This window comes from Haliotis rufescens, unplaced genomic scaffold (genome assembly GCF_023055435.1).
Source record: "Haliotis rufescens isolate VD_foot unplaced genomic scaffold, xgHalRufe1.0.p SCAF_71, whole genome shotgun sequence".
In the NCBI taxonomy this organism is placed as follows: Eukaryota; Metazoa; Mollusca; class Gastropoda; order Lepetellida; family Haliotidae; genus Haliotis; species Haliotis rufescens.
Window position 1 is genome coordinate 448,110 of NW_025964363.1, and position 16,759 is coordinate 464,868.

Here is a 16,759-nt window from a genome sequence, read left to right on the forward strand (position 1 = left end):
GTGTCTGTGTCTTTGAGTACGAGGACACGGAAACACTCAGGTCACAGAGCATCTTCGCGAGGCAGGGGAGTTAACTATTCAGTCAACGCCCTTGCCTCGGGAAGATGGTGCTACCGACACTGTTGTCTTCACCAATGTCAATGTTCCTAGTCACCAATAACCCAGCTTGGTTTGTCTGTACATTTGTATGTTGATATTGTACAGCGGTCGTTGTATGTCCTGGTGGTATACGCGTTATGTATGCAAGTGCCTGTGAATCTGATTTGCACACCTTATTTCAATATATATCATACATCCACATAAGACTTATTGCCCAATGCTATGCACTTTATTTAAACAGGTTTAGATTTTGAGGATAATACATAAGGAAATGCCTTTTGTCGTAATCATGTTAAAATTCTAAACATGTTTCGATTGTGGAGATGTTGTGTTTAGGTGGTGTTAAGGCTGGGAGATGACAGCTCATATCATGTGTTTAGACCCTAAACGTGTTTAGATAGAACACACCAAATGTGAATTCCGTTTAGGATTAAACACATTCCTAAACACGTTCAGATCTAAGACATGTCTTGTATGTGTTTACATTCAAAACACATTTTTACAGTGTTGGTTGATGCATGTCAGTATCCTAATTGTTGTTAATCAACAGCGACGTTGAACAACTACCAACCAAAAACTAAAGAAACAAACCTCAAACTCCTTTATCGTGATGCCTCTGTTGAGGTGGTTGCGCGCCACCTTCTCCACCAGGGCCACCAGACACTCTGGATCATCCAGATTCCCCACAAACGACCCGATCTGATACATCACTGTCGTTGCATGCGCACGCATCTTGGAACTGGTCGCCAGTTCTTCCAGGGACTTGTCGCGGAACAAGGGGAAGAACTCTTGCTGGTCGGGATAAGCTTTGAAGAGTTCAAGAAAAAAGTTAACTCCGTTCTTTTTCTGCATCTGACGTGAGCCGATAATCTCCCAGCTGTCCATGATCAGGTTCTTCTGACGGAGGGTCAGTCCGGTAGCAGGGTCGACAACGGAGTCATCGGAGTCAACGTTGTTATTCGTCGCGGTGTCGCCCATAGTTTGGAAGGCAGTGAGATCTCAACCTGCAACAAGGAATACGTATTAACATGAATCACCAACTCACGCCCTCTCTTCTAGATCTAGGGGGCACGGGTGGCCCAGTCGACTAAGGCGCCGCGATTCGCTGTGCAGAGTTGCGTCCCCTGGACACGCCAGAAACCTATGATTATGGGTTCGAATCCCGGTTCACCCCGATTACGTTTCTAGGTTTGTCAGCACCATACCCGTGCTCGTGGGTTTCACCGAAGTGGTAAACGTCTGAGACCTGCATCACTTCGGGCTTTCCTCCCACATCAGGCTTACACGCCGTGATATAACTGGAATACTGTTAAAAGCGGCGTTAAACCCAACTCACTCACTCATTCTTCTAGATCTAGTACATGCATGCATCTCTCGCTCCTCGGCCATGCTATCTCTCTCTCTCTCTCCTCGGCCATACTCTCTCTCTCTCTCTCTCTCTCCTCGGCCATGCTATCTCTCTCTCTCTCTCCTCGGCCATACTCTCTCTCTCTCTCTCTCTCTCTCTCCTCGGCCATGCTATCTCTCTCTCTCTCTCTCTCCTCGGCCATGCTATCTCTCTCTCTCTCTCTCTCTCCTCGGCCATGCTATCTCTCTCTCCTCGGGGCATGCTATCTCTCTCTCCTCGGCCATACTATCTCTCTCTCTCTCTCTCTCTCTCTCTCTCTCCTCGGCCATGCTATCTCTCTCTCTCTCTCTCTCCTCGGCCATACTATCTCTCTCTCTCTCTCTCTCCTCGGCCATGCTATCTCTCTCTCTCTCTCTCTCCTCGGCCATGCTATCTCTCTCTCTCTCCTCGGCCATGCTATCTCTCTCTCTCTCTCTCTCTCTCCTCGGCCATGTTATCTCTCTCTCTCTCTCTCACTCCTCGGCCATGCTATCTCTCTCTCTCTCTCTCTCCTCGGCCATGCTATCTCTCTCTCTCTCTCTCTCTCTCCTCGGCCATGCTATCTCTCTCTCCTCGGGGCATGCTATCTCTCTCTCCTCGGCCATACTATCTCTCTCTCTCTCTCTCTCTCCTCGGCCATGCTATCTCTCTCTCTCTCTCTCTCTCCTCGGCCATACTATCTCTCTCTCTCTCTCTCTCTCTCTCCTCGGCCATGCTATCTCTCTCTCTCTCTCTCTCTCCTCGGCCATACTATCTCTCTCTCTCTCTCTCTCTCTCTCTCTCTCTCTCTCTCCTCGGCCATACTATCTCTCTCTCTCTCTCTCTCTCTCTCTCTCCTCGGCCATACTGTCTCTCTCTCCTCGGGGCATGCTATCTCTCTCTCCTCGGCCATACTATCTCTCTCTCTCTCTCTCTCCTCGGCCATGCTATCTCTCTCTCTCTCTCTCCTCGGCCATACTTTCTCTCTCTCTCTCTCTCTCTCTCTCCTCGTCCATGCTATCTCTCTCTCTCTCTCTCTCTCTCTCCTCGGCCATGCTATCTCTCTCTCTCTCTCTCTCTCTCCTCGGCCATACTATCTCTCTCTCTCTCTCTCTCTCTCTCTCTCTCTCTCCTCGGCCATGCTATCTCTCTCTCTCTCTCTCTCTCCTCGGCCATACTATCTCTCTCTCTCTCTCTCTCTCCTCGGCCATACTATCTCTCTCTCTCTCTCTCTCTCCTCGGCCATGCTATCTCTCTCTCTCTCTCTCTCTCCTCGGCCATACTATCTCTCTCTCTCTCTCTCTCTCTCCTCGGCCATGCTATCTCTCTCTCTCTCTCTCTCTCCTCGGCCATGCTATCTCTCTCTCTCTCTCTCTCCTCGGCCATGCTATCTCTCTCTCTCTCTCTCTCCTCGGCCATGCTATCTCTCTCTCTCTCTCCTCGGCCATGCTATCTCTCTCTCTCTCTCTCTCTCTCCTCGGCCATACTATCTCTCTCTCTCTCTCTCTCTCCTCGGCCATACTATCTCTCTCTCTCTCTCTCTCTCCTCGGCCATACTATCTCTCTCTCTCTCCTCGGCCATGCTATCTCTCTCTCTCTCTCTCTCTCTCCTCGGCCATACTATCTCTCTCTCTCTCCTCGGCCATGCTATCTCTCTCTCTCTCTCTCTCCTCGGCCATGCTATCTCTCTCTCTCTCTCTCTCTCCTCGGCCATGCTATCTCTCTCTCTCTCTCTCTCTCTCTCCTCGGCCATGCTATCTCTCTCTCTCTCTCCTCGGCCATGCTAGCTCTCTCTCTCTCTCTCCTCGGCCATGCTATCTCTCTCTCCTCGGGGCATGCTATCTCTCTCTCCTCGGCCATGCTATCTCTCTCTCTCTCTCTCCTCGGCCATACTATCTCTCTCTCTCTCTCTCTCTCCTCGGCCATACTGTCTCTCTCTCCTCGGGGCATGCTATCTCTCTCTCCTCGGCCATACTATCTCTCTCTCTCTCTCTCTCTCTCATCGGCCATGCTATCTCTCTCTCTCTCTCTCTCTCCTCGGCCATACTATCTCTCTCTCTCTCTCTCTCTCTCTCTCTCTCTCTCCTCGGCCATGCTATCTCTCTCTCTCTCTCTCTCTCTCTCTCTCCTCGGCCATGCTATCTCTCTCTCTCTCTCCTCGGCCATGCTAGCTCTCTCTCTCTCTCTCCTCGGCCATGCTATCTCTCTCTCCTCGGGGCATGCTATCTCTCTCTCCTCGGCCATGCTATCTCTCTCTCTCTCTCTCCTCGGCCATACTATCTCTCTCTCTCTCTCTCTCTCCTCGGCCATACTGTCTCTCTCTCCTCGGGGCATGCTATCTCTCTCTCCTCGGCCATACTATCTCTCTCTCTCTCTCTCTCTCTCATCGGCCATGCTATCTCTCTCTCTCTCTCTCTCTCCTCGGCCATACTATCTCTCTCTCTCTCTCTCTCTCTCTCTCCTCGGCCATGCTATCTCTCTCTCTCTCTCTCTCTCTCTCTCCTCGGCCATGCTATCTCTCTCTCTCTCTCTCTCTCTCCTCGGCCATACTATCTCTCTCTCTCTCTCCTCGGCCATGCTATCTCTCTCTCTCTCTCTCTCTCTCTCTCTCCTCGGCCATACTATCTCTCTCTCTCTCTCTCTCTCTCTCCTCGGCCATACTATCTCTCTCTCTCTCTCTCTCTCCTCGGCCATGCTATCTCTCTCTCTCTCTCTCTCTCCTCGGCCATACTATCTCTCTCTCTCTCTCTCTCTCTCCTCGGCCATGCTATCTCTCTCTCTCTCTCTCTCTCTCCTCGGCCATACTATCTCTCTCTCTCTCTCTCTCTCTCTCCTCGGCCATGCTATCTCTCTCTCTCTCTCTCTCCTCGGCCATACTATCTCTCTCTCTCTCTCTCTCTCCTCGGCCATGCTATCTCTCTCTCTCTCTCTCTCTCTCTCCTCGGCCATACTATCTCTCTCTCTCTCTCTCTCCTCGGCCATACTATCTCTCTCTCTCTCTCTCTCTCCTCGGCCATGCTATCTCTCTCTCTCTCTCTCTCTCCTCGGCCATACTATCTCTCTCTCTCTCTCTCTCTCTCTCCTCGGCCATACTATCTATCTCTCTCTCTCTCTCCTCGGCCATACTATCTCTCTCTCTCTCTCTCTCCTCGGCAATACTATCTCTCTCTCTCTCTCCTCGGCCATGCTATCTCTCTCTCCTCGGCCATACTATCTCTCTCTCTCTCTCTCTCTCTCTCTCCTCGGCCATGCTATCTCTCTCTCCTCGGCCATACTATCTCTCTCTCTCTCTCTCTCTCTCTCCTCGGCCATGCTATCTCTCTCTCCTCGGCCATGCTATCTCTCTCTCCTCGGCCATACTATCTCTCTCTCTCTCTCTCTCTCTCCTCGGCCATGCTATCTCTCTCTCCTCGGGGCGCACCTTTGAGCCCCGATGTTAATACTCTGTTTTGTATCCGGTAATTATTGACACTATGGGAAAATTCTAGACATTGATATTCCAACACATTGTTCGACATATAAAAGACACATTGCTCGACATATGCAGGCAACATAGCTCGACATATACAGGAAACGTAGCTCGACATTTACGAGACATGTAGCTCGACATATACAGGAAACATAGCTCGACATATACAAGACATATTGTTCGACAAAACCATGGCACATTGCTCGACATACATGGCACATTTCATATCGTAGTGCCGTCAATTCATACTGCCATATCGTACTACTGTCATACCATTATATTACCTATCCTTGTGCTTTCAATTCATCATATTTCATATCAAAGTGATGTCAGTTCCTTATACCGTCATATCGTATTGCGTTCAATTCATTATAGTGGATCAGACCGTGGTAATCTTTTATGGTTTCAAAATCTGTCAAGCAATAGTTTTAATCCATAATGGTGACACACAGTAGTTAAACTGGTAAGACTGTATCCTTCACGCTGACAGTCATCATCAGTTTCGGGGCGATTCCACAATATGTTGGAGCGGTCAAGGACTCTGATAACTTATTGAATAAACCTTGATCTCGTTTTGAATAGAAAGATAATCTGGCAGTCATCATCAGTTTCGGGGCGATTCCACAATATGTTGGAGCGTTCAAGGACTCTGATAACTTATTGAATAAACCTTGATCTCGTTTTGAATAGAAAGATAATCTGGCAGTCATCATCAGTTTCGGGGCGATTCCACAATATGTTGGAGCGTTCAAGGACTCTGATAACTTATTGAATAAACCTTGATCTCGTTTTGAATAGAAAGATAATCTGGCAGTCATCATCAGTTTCGGGGCGATTCCACAATATGTTGGAGCGTTCAAGGACTCTGATAACTTATTGAATAAACCTTGATCTCGTTTTGAATAGAAAGATAATCTGGCAGTCATCATCAGTTTCGGGGCGATTCCACAATATGTTGGAGCGTTCAAGGACTCTGATAACTTATTGAATAAACCTTGATCTCGTTTTGAATAGAAAGATAATCTGGCAGTCATCATCAGATTCGGGGCGATTCCACAATATGTTGGAGCGTTCAAGGACTCTGATAACTTATTGAATAAACCTTGATCTCGTTTTGAATAGAAAGATAATCTGGCAGTCATCATCAGTTTCGGGGCGATTCCACAATGTGTTGGAGCGGTCAAAGACTCTGATAACTTATTGAATAAACATTGATCTCGTTTTGAATAGAAAGATAATCTGGCAGTCATCATCAGTTTCGGGGCGATTCCACAATATGTTGGAGCGTTCAAGGACTCTGATAACTTATTGAATAAACCTTGATCTCGTTTTGAATAGAAAGATAATCTGGCAGTCATCATCAGTTTCGGGGCGATTCCACAATATGTTGGAGCGTTCAAGGACTCTGATAACTTATTGAATAAACCTTGATCTCGTTTTGAATAGAAAGATAATCTGGCAGTCATCATCAGTTTCGGGGCGATTCCACAATATGTTGGAGCGTTCAAGGACTCTGATAACTTATTGAATAAACCTTGATCTCGTTTTGAATAGAAAGATAATCTGGCAGTCATCATCAGTTTCGGGGCGATTCCACAATATGTTGGAGCGTTCAAGGACTCTGATAACTTATTGAATAAACCTTGATCTCGTTTTGAATAGAAAGATAATCTGGCAGTCATCATCAGATTCGGGGCGATTCCACAATATGTTGGAGCGTTCAAGGACTCTGATAACTTATTGAATAAACCTTGATCTCGTTTTGAATAGAAAGATAATCTGGCAGTCATCATCAGTTTCGGGGCGATTCCACAATGTGTTGGAGCGGTCAAAGACTCTGATAACTTATTGAATAAACATTGATCTCGTTTTGAATAGAAAGATAATCTGGCAGTCATCATCAGTTTCGGGGCGATTCCACAATATGTTGGAGCGGTCAAAGACTCTGATAACTTATTGAATAAACCTTGATCTCGTTTTGAATAGAAAGATAATCTGGCAGTCATCATCAGTTTCGGGGCGATTCCACAATATGTTGGAGCGGTCAAAGACTCTGATAACTTATTGAATAAACCTTGATCTCGTTTTGAATAGAAAGATAATCTGGCAGTCATCATCAGTTTCGGGGCGATTCCACAATATGTTGGAGCGGTCAAAGACTCTGATAACTTATTGAATAAACCTTGATCTCGTTTTGAATAGAAAGATAATCTGGCAGTCATCATCAGTTTCGGGGCGATTCCACAATATGTTGGAGCGTTCAAGGACTCTGATAACTTATTGAATAAACCTTGATCTCGTTTTGAATAGAAAGATAATCTGGCAGTCATCATCAGTTTCGGGGCGATTCCACAATATGTCGGAGCGGTCAAAGACTCTGATAACTTATTGAATAAACCTTGATCTCGTTTTGAATAGAAAGATAATCTGGCAGTCATCATCAGTTTCGGGGCGATTCCACAATATGTTGGAGCGGTCAAAGACTCTGATAACTTATTGAATAAACCTTGATCTCGTTTTGAATAGAAAGATAATCTGGCAGTCATCATCAGTTTCGGGGCGATTCCACAATATGTTGGAGCGGTCAAAGACTCTGATAACTTATTGAATAAACCTTGATCTCGTTTTGAATAGAAAGATAATCTGGCAGTCATCATCAGTTTCGGGGCGATTCCACAATATGTTGGAGCGTTCAAGGACTCTGATAACTTATTGAATAAACCTTGATCTCGTTTTGAATAGAAAGATAATCTGGCAGTCATCATCAGTTTCGGGGCGATTCCACAATATGTTGGAGCGGTCAAAGACTCTGATAACTTATTGAATAAACCTTGATCTCGTTTTGAATAGAAAGATAATCTGGCAGTCATCATCAGTTTCGGGGCGATTCCACAATATGTTGGAGCGTTCAAGGACTCTGATAACTTATTGAATAAACCTTGATCTCGTTTTGAATAGAAAGATAATCTGGATACAGTATCTCTCGTGTAAACTAATATCTAGAGAATTTAGAGAAAATGTAGACTTGCTTTATGTAAGACTACAGCATTACAGTATGGAAAATAATAGCCTTCTGTGAAGCACTCCCTCAAGTGTTTATTACATTATCATTATTATTTTTTAAAAAGATTGCATGTAAATAATTGTTATTGCATGGAAATATGTCTGTTTACACCGTTGAAGGGTTTAAGGAATGTTGTCTGGTAAGACTATATTTTACCTGTCCCTGCTGTGCAATGTATGCTGTCCCTGCTGCCAAACAGTGAGGTGTGTCCAGCGTCCGTGTTCATATACAGGGCGAGTGCTGCAGACACAACAAGGTATCTGGTCTCGTGAAGATGAGGCATGCACAGGCCCAGTAGATAGAGCAAGTGTCTAAGTATGAAGTCACTTTCACACCTGCCAGGTGTGATGAGCACGTAACGTGTGACGTGTTCACAATCAGATGTACAGGCGTAGACAACGCATGAGGTGGAGACGAGTGCCAGTGTGTACCAGTGTGTACCACTGCGTACCACTGTGTACCAGTGTGTACCACTATGTACCACTGTGTACCAGTGTGTACCACTATGTACCACTGTGTACCACTATGTACCAGTGTGTACCACTATGTACCACTGCTTACCACTATGTACCACTGTGTACCAGTGTGTACCACTATGTACCACTGTGTACCACTGTGTACCATTCATCTTCCCGAAGCAAGGACATTACCTATAAAAGCCCAGTTTCCACCCTTGCCGAACAAGGGGGCTGGAATTTCCAGGCTCGATCGTAGCGCCACCACTGGCTATTACGAGTTATGTCCCTTCTATGTCTCTCCTACTGACCAATTAGATTCCATCTTTCATATCACATGCATTTGCTTTTAAACAAAATGGCGGCGCCCTGTCAAGACGATTTGATCGATAATCAAGATCTATATTGTCATAAAACGGGTCTTACCGCGCGAAGTGCATCAAATCACTTGATCATCTTGGTTAAAAACATGTCAAGATCTGCCAAATATCTGTTGACCCCCATCGTTCCTTAAAAAATGCGAAATGTAGACACCAAAGGCTGGAGCTGCTGTAATATTGCTCGACATAAGGGGGAAGTTGACTGTTGGAATGTTAGTCAACTTTAGTGTAGGGGAACGGGTGGCGGGTGGGTGTGACAACATCGGTGACACTGTGTCGGCAAATTTAATGAAAAACAAAAACAATAAACATGAAATACACAATGAGCGGAATACCTGCTCGTACGTTAACATGATGGACTGGCTTCCAGCTTCACGTCCGAACACATCCGCTCCGGTCAGTGAACCAGTCGGGACACCAGTCTACATGAATTTGGACATTGTACACATTTACACAAACGTAGACACCTTATGTTGCAACTGCACATTTAACGGGTGCAGGAATATACTGGATAGGGATTTTGCACAGAAGAATGAAAGGGGCCCTTTTGAAAAAAGCTATTATAAAGTCGAGACGAACCTAACTTAGCGAGTACTATAAATATAAATAAAACATGGAGAATATTTTAACAAACCGTTACGGATTCATTTAAATGCTGTAGACTTATTGTAGTCATGGCAACTGCAATGGAAATAATGTCAATACAGTTTCACGTTCTAACAACAGCACAAGTCTGTCTACAGAAAGAATCTCTGAAGTTCAAAGGAGGTGGACTTGTCCCAGAGGTCACGCTGAAGACGTTTGGTTCCTGTATGAGGAAATGGCATAGGGGGGCCAGGGAATCCGGACCCTTCCCCCCCTTTTTGAACACCAAATAGAGTATGTTGTAGGCAGTAAAATTATCTAGAGAGTGGATTTTGATATTTTCGACCCCTCCCTTTTTTAAAATGCTGGATCCGGCCTTTAAAGACCTCATATAGATACAATATTGCTCGAAGCTGTGTAAACGCCTGCGATCTTTTTTTCCTCTTTTCCGGAATCTGACGCCCAACGCGTGTTCTGGTTCTGGTTGGTTTATTATTAACCAAGATATTTTCAAATTCTGATTGTCTTGTATATGGATTTTGATAAGAACCTCGTCTCCTACCCGCACGTTGGGCTCTAATCAACAAAATACATATTTCTGCTTTCGAGACAAAATCAACAATGCGTCCTCTTAGCGCTTTTCCATCTCGCTAACAGCTTCCGATAGAACCGTCTCACCACGAATACCAGGAATTGCAATATGCCGTTATCATTCCTTAACTGAGAATGTTTTGTGTGAAAGGAATATGTTTTCTAATCTTTTGTTTGTGAGATGATGTAAACCAGTTCTAGCGGGGTTTGCGTGCAAACACCGAGATTTGGATCCGAGTTTAGAGACATTTAAGCTTGATAAGCGCCCTTTATGCCATTCCACTACAACAGATAGTACCCCTTTTATAACTCCGCCATAATAAATGGAGGTGATATCGCTCTCGGGACGTGGACTGTTTATAATTATATCTTGCTTCCGGGTCTTGACATATATTTTTAAAATTTTCACAAGCATTTGAGTGCTTTCGCTGAGATCGAGGTGGTTTTTTATAGGTTGGACATCTTAATAACGCCATCAAACAGTTACATCTACAAAGGTATAATTTATTGTCTGTGGCGGAACATGATTAGTTAACTGTTATTTGTTGATTTGTCCTTTTACGATTTAACATTTTTGGAAGAGGTCTTTATCCATTCGAGTGAGTGAATTAGAATTTAACGCAGCTTTTAACATTATTATAGTTATGATTGTCTGTGAGCTTACTGTGCACTGTAATTTGGCAAACTGAAGATATTGATATGTGAGGCCGCTTCTTTTAGTGTAGGTTGGATATCGACTGGTATAAGTAAACTAGTAAAGTTTAGAACGTATTCGAGTGTAGGAAACCGTTTTAAAGAATTGTAATCTGTGACTTAATACACAGTAACACCCATCAGATTTAGAGACTGCCGGTATTATCACTGTCGTGGACGTCTACGTATTACACAGAGGAGTTTAATCCGAAACCGCGACTCGTTAAACCGCAAATTTGTTCATCCGTACAATTTCACAGGGAACGGCGGCGTCCGGATTAACGAGGTTACACTGTATGCGTAAAATGAAATATTAGGTGGATTATGTGTTACACTCTTGGAAACATTTATATCATCGACACTCCAACGGACCTATACAGTGATTTAATTATATTAATATTTATTTGTGTGTTTGTTGTTTAACGTCGCATTCAGCAATATTCAAGGAAAATGGCTTGTAAATAGCCGAGTCTGAACCAGACAGTCCGGTGATCGATATTGTGGGCAACGATCCACGCCGTCAGGATGCGATGACCCGCAAACGGGGTCGCCTCTCACGGGGATCACCGCGGGGTTGGCGTTACAGCGCACACAGACAGCGCGACAAACCATACATGTTATCAGTCCCGTGAAGATTCCCTGTCTCCAGCAACCCATGTTTGTCGTAAGAGTGAGTGAGTGAGTGAGTTGGGTTTAACGCCGCTTTTAACAGTATTCCAGTTATATCACGGCGTGTCAGCTTAATGTGGGAGGAAAGCCCGAAGTGATGCAGGTCTCCGATGTTTACCACTTCGGTGAAACCCACTAGCACGGGTATGGTGCTGACAAACCTTGAAACATAATCGGGGCGAACCCACAATCATAGGTTTCTGGCCCGTCCAAGGGACGCAACTCGCGGCGCCTTAGACGACTTGGCCACCCGTGCCCCCTTGTCGTAAGAGGCGATTAAATGGATCGGGTGGTCAGGCTCGCTGACTTGGCTGATGTATATCATTGTACCCCAAATGCGTAGATCGATGCTCTTGATGTCAATCTTGATGTCAATCACTGGATTGTCTGGTCCAGACTCGATTATTTACAGACCGCCGTCATAGAGCTGTAATATTGCTGAGTGACGTGTTAAACAACAAAACAAACAAATAAACAAACAAAACATGTTATTCTCCGTTACACGAACAAAACCACAGGGTTGTTTTGTGTTACTCCGACTAGACGGTAGGTAGCGTGTTCGCTGGTCGCGCAAACAGCCCGGGTTAAGTTCCCGTTGACAGAGAAACAGGATATATAACTGGAGTTTGGGCACATGTGGTTTAATCTCATTTTACTTGAAAATCTGATATATGTGTCAGTACAGAACTTTATAACTGTAATCCGTAATATCATAACCACGTGACTTCAGAAATTCATGACTGTCAATCGTTCGCTAGCTAGCTACAGGGTTCACTCCCAAAACTTCTACGTGCCAAGACATCTACAGAGAGTTGTCATGGCTGATTGAGTTTACCTATTGTTATAATGGTATAGTCCTCCTGTATGAAGAAGACTCATTAGCTTCTTTACGATGTTGTTTTAGAAAGGCAAGGAAGGGTATTTTGAGAAGATTAAAAAGTTACAGATGTACCTAATGAAAACAACTAATTTGGAGATAAAGAAGATAATAATAAAAAGACCCGCCACTTACGATGAAATTAACTGGTTTAGGAAATCACAATTAAACACTGTTTAAGATCAAAAGGTTTCATGTGTATGTAGGAAAAGCAACTTACAAGTTGTCGGGCTGAGAGTAGTAGATTAAGAAGATTGAGTGTGCAGACAGGACAAAAATCGCACAGTTAGACTTTGGTGCCGCCCCACCCAGCAGGAAGCGAGTTTACAGAGAGACTGAAAAATGCCTGAGACGTCTTAAGGACAAGTTAACTCAAGGACAGAAAACCCCTATCGAGTTTCTTGATGCTGTTGGTCATCTTCTCAAACTTGGTTAAGAGACTTGAAATATAGTAATTTTAGTGCTGTATGTGACAGGGTGAGGCCAGTTGTGACATTAAATTAGTGTGTGTACTATTTATTTATACCAGTGCTTACATTAAATTAGTAAGTAGTCTAGTGCAAAAAGTGTGTGTACTATTTATTTTTACCAGTGCTATATGAGTAAATTGTCTTCATTGTCTTCAAATTGTTTTGTTTTGTTGTATGTTGTACACTTAATTAATTGGACTGTTCCAATCAATGCCCAACAGGTAGTAACCAGGAGATTAGTGGTGCAGTGGACCATAAACTTTGTTGTTTTAAGCTGTAGAAGTTTTGGCATGTAGAAGTTTTGGGAGGACACCAGCTACAGTTAACATAGCTTCTCCGATCTCGGAGGGGAAATGTCGCGCTCTGACAAACAAAACAACTGAATTCGTCGTAAAGAACCTTTAACTCGGTCGAGAGAAATTCGGGCCAACATACGATACGGCTGTCGTCATTATAGGACTATGATCACCGGGATTCAGGACTTTCATCTGGGATGAGGCTGTTGAGCTACTAAAGGTTGTGTTAATATACGGTTTTAGGGCCGTCCATCGTCTTTTCGCCGCGCTAGTGGTGTTTATGTCGTAAAGCTGTCGCCCTTAGCATATCGCAACCGTGGAGGGTCTCTCGTGTGGCTTGTGCTAAATCTTATCTGACAGTCACTGACCACGGCCGAACCCACAGGGGTGAGGGGCGAGGGGCGAGGGGCGAGGGGTGAGGGTTGTTATGTTGGAGCTTCACTTGGCTATACTATACACTGACAAGTAGATCCGACCACCTGCATATGGGAAGACACGACACTCAGGGACAAGTCGGCTAGCTGCGCTAGAAGTGGCACAGCGTCCGCGTCTGTTTGAGTCGACGGGTGACGTGTGTGAGAGTGAGTGTTGTTTTACACCGCAGTAATAACTGCTAAAGTCCTGCTTTATTTGTAATATATTTGTATCATATGAAACCAAAACAAATCTAGATTATCAATAAATCAAATCTAGCAATCTGTCATCAGGAAAAATATATAATCAGTGGAGATCGATACTTATATTGTATAAGTAAGGAATTCATAGACTGTATGTTAGCATGTTATCATGACTGGGTGTGAATAATTAAACCTGGGCCAATCCAGTGGTTGTCAGCATGAACAAGTAGCATTCTTACACGTTGTAATCCCCGATCACCATTACTGTATATTGTGTGTGTGTGTGTGTGTGTGTGTGTGTGTGTGTGTGTGTGTGTGTGTGTGTGTGTTTACTAGGTCTACATGGCAGTCCTATTATTTTCGTTGGAGTTATTCAACTGAAATCTAAAATATCAGTCCGGAAGTTGCCAACTTCACTATTTTTTAGCAATATTCCAGCAATGTCACGTCGCGGGACACCGGAAAAAGGACTTCGCATATTATACCCTGCCTCGGTGTGATGTTCAAACGCTTTAACCACTAGGTTACCCCAAAGCCCTATTTACACAGGGACACAACTGACAGTAATTACAAATCTTCATCCAGACCGAAAACTGACAAAAGTGTGGAGTATGGTCCTCCTTTAAATTTCTGCCCCGGTAAAGATCACCGGTGATTGGTTGGTTCCAGTCACGTGACTATTGTCATGGCAACTTGGTGGGCGTAGTTTGCCGACAGACCACAGATACATGAACATACCCTTTGACACCAACCTTTTCCTTCGCGTGTGAATAAAAAATGAATGTGATAACATCTGATTTGAAACTCGATACACAGTCGACCCCTGTTATCTCGAATAATTGTTGATAATTGCCTGCGAAACACATTTCCATTTGTCATCGCATACAGGTGTTGTGTTCTTACATTCTCGTGTATGCAATCGTATTGCTGTGTATCTATACCACTGTTATGTGATCTGTCTGACTGGCCATGTCACACTATCTCGAATGTCGGGAAATCTCGAGGTTACAGCTGTGTTCGAGATACCCGGGACCGACTGTAATCTGAATCTGATTAGTCGGTACGTTAGCTGCCTCCCCCCCCCCCCCCCCCCCCCCCCCATACTCAACTCGCCACCCGCAACGCCACACGAATCTCGAACCCCGTCACCCTGAACTAACTTCAACAGTTAGTGAGTGGATGAGTTTTTGTCTGATACTGCTTTGAGCTATCTTTAAGTTATATCACGGCGTATCAACTTAATGTCGGAGGGACGACCAATGCTGGTCTTATAGCCGTTTCCCACTTTAATGAAACCCACGAGCACGGGTATGACAAAGCATATATAATGAGGGCGACTCTAGGATTGGAACGAATCGTCCTCGGATCCAGGCAGCACAGTGAGTGAGTGGATGAGTTTTTGTCTGATACTGCTTTGAGCTATCTTTAAGTTATATCACGGCGTATCAACTTAATGTCGGAGGGACGACCAATGCTGGTCTTATAGCCGTTTCCCACTTTAATGAAACCCACGAGCACGGGTATGACAAAGCATATATAATGAGGGCGACTCTAGGATTGGAACGAATCGTCCTCGGATCCAGGCAGCACGAGGGGGTGTAATTCTGCACAGCGAATTGCATCGGCTTAAAAGTCAGACGTAATGTAAAATTAAAGCAATGCACAATTAGTTAATACCGTAACATGTAACGCTGATATGAAATGTAAAAAAATCAAAATTAGAACCGTAACTATGACGGCCTGTAAACAGTGTGAGTGAGGGAGTTTGGTTTTAGGCCTTTTCAGTAATATTCCAGGAATTCGGGGACACCACAAAAGGGCTTCACACATTGTACCCATGTCGCGAATCGAAACCGGATCTTCGGCGTGACGAGCTAACGTTTTAACCACGAGGCTACCCGACCGCCCACCATGTAAACAAAAAACTTCGGGTGGTTAATGGCAAGCACAGTGGATAGCGTTAGCTGGTTATACAAACGTTCTGGGTTCTGTTCCTGTTTGTTTGTTTGTTGCATAACGCCGCACTCAGCAATATTCCAGCTATATGACGGCGGTCTGTAAATAATCGTGTTTGGACCAGACAATCCAGTGATTAATATCATGAGCATCGATCCACACAATTGGGATCGATGACATGCATCAACCAAGTCAGCGAGCCTGACCACCCGATCCTGTTAGTCGCCTCTTACGACAAGCATAGTCGCCTTTTACAGCAAGCATGGGTTGCTGAAGACCTGTTCTATCCCGGATCTTCACGGGTCATTTCTCTTCCTACTCAGCCACGTTGTTGGGAAATCCAGTCTAGCGGGGTTACACGAACAAGGCGGTCGTAAAATTACTTATGAACCAAACAAGAACCAAACAAGACCCGAGAAACATCAAGGTGAAGGTCAAGCGATTTCAATAACATCACATGACGGCCTGATGTCCCTGTGGTCACAACTCCAGGTACAGCCTCACCGTAACCATGGAGAGATGCTCATCCTACCCATCCTATTCAACCCTGCTATCGATACGTACACCACGTTGAGCCATTGAGCCCGACCCACGTCGCGATTGTTGTAATCGGTTGCACAGCTGGGTACTGACACGCGCATCTATGATTCAGCTCCGCCAAGGTTCAAGGGTCAGGTGACACGACAATGTACGGGTTTAAGACAGTAGGTGCGGAGATTGACGAGTAGGGTAGCGTCACCCGGGGTCAAGTCGTACCTTGACATACGAAGAAACATAGAAACAAAACACGAATGCTGTTTAGGATACCCGTCGTTGATATGTCAATACATACATATATAAAGACACGTATTAAAACTACCGTCAACAATACCTCAGAGAGGGAGAGAGAGAGAGAGAGAGAGAGAGAGGTACAGGTATATGAGAGTGAGAGAGTTGGGAGAGACAGGGACAGAGAGAGAGGGTAGAGAGGTGAGAGAGAGACATAGGTAGAGAGAGAGAGGGAAACAGATGTATGAGAGAGAGATGAGTGATATATATATATATAGAGAGAGAGTGAGAGAGTCAGGTAGAGAGAGAGAAGCGAGATATATGAGAGCGAGATGGGTGAGAGACAGATAGGTAGAGAGAGAGAAAGAAAGAGAGAGGTAGAGATATATGAGATAGGAGAGAGA

General features: G+C 44.8%; 1 protein-coding gene across 3 annotated transcripts in view; it reads right to left on the bottom strand.

The window, feature by feature from the left end:
* LOC124111542 (globin-like) overlaps positions 1-16,759 on the bottom strand; it is a 38,236-nt gene that overhangs the window by 429 nt on the left and 21,048 nt on the right. For all 3 annotated transcript variants that reach the window (XM_046471285.2, XM_046471286.2, XM_046471288.2), the window contains exon 2: positions 691-1,103. In XM_046471285.2, coding sequence (XP_046327241.1) covers positions 691-1,077 — 387 coding nt within the window. In that variant the 5' untranslated portion in view covers positions 1,078-1,103. The remainder of the gene's footprint in view (positions 1-690; positions 1,104-16,759) is intronic.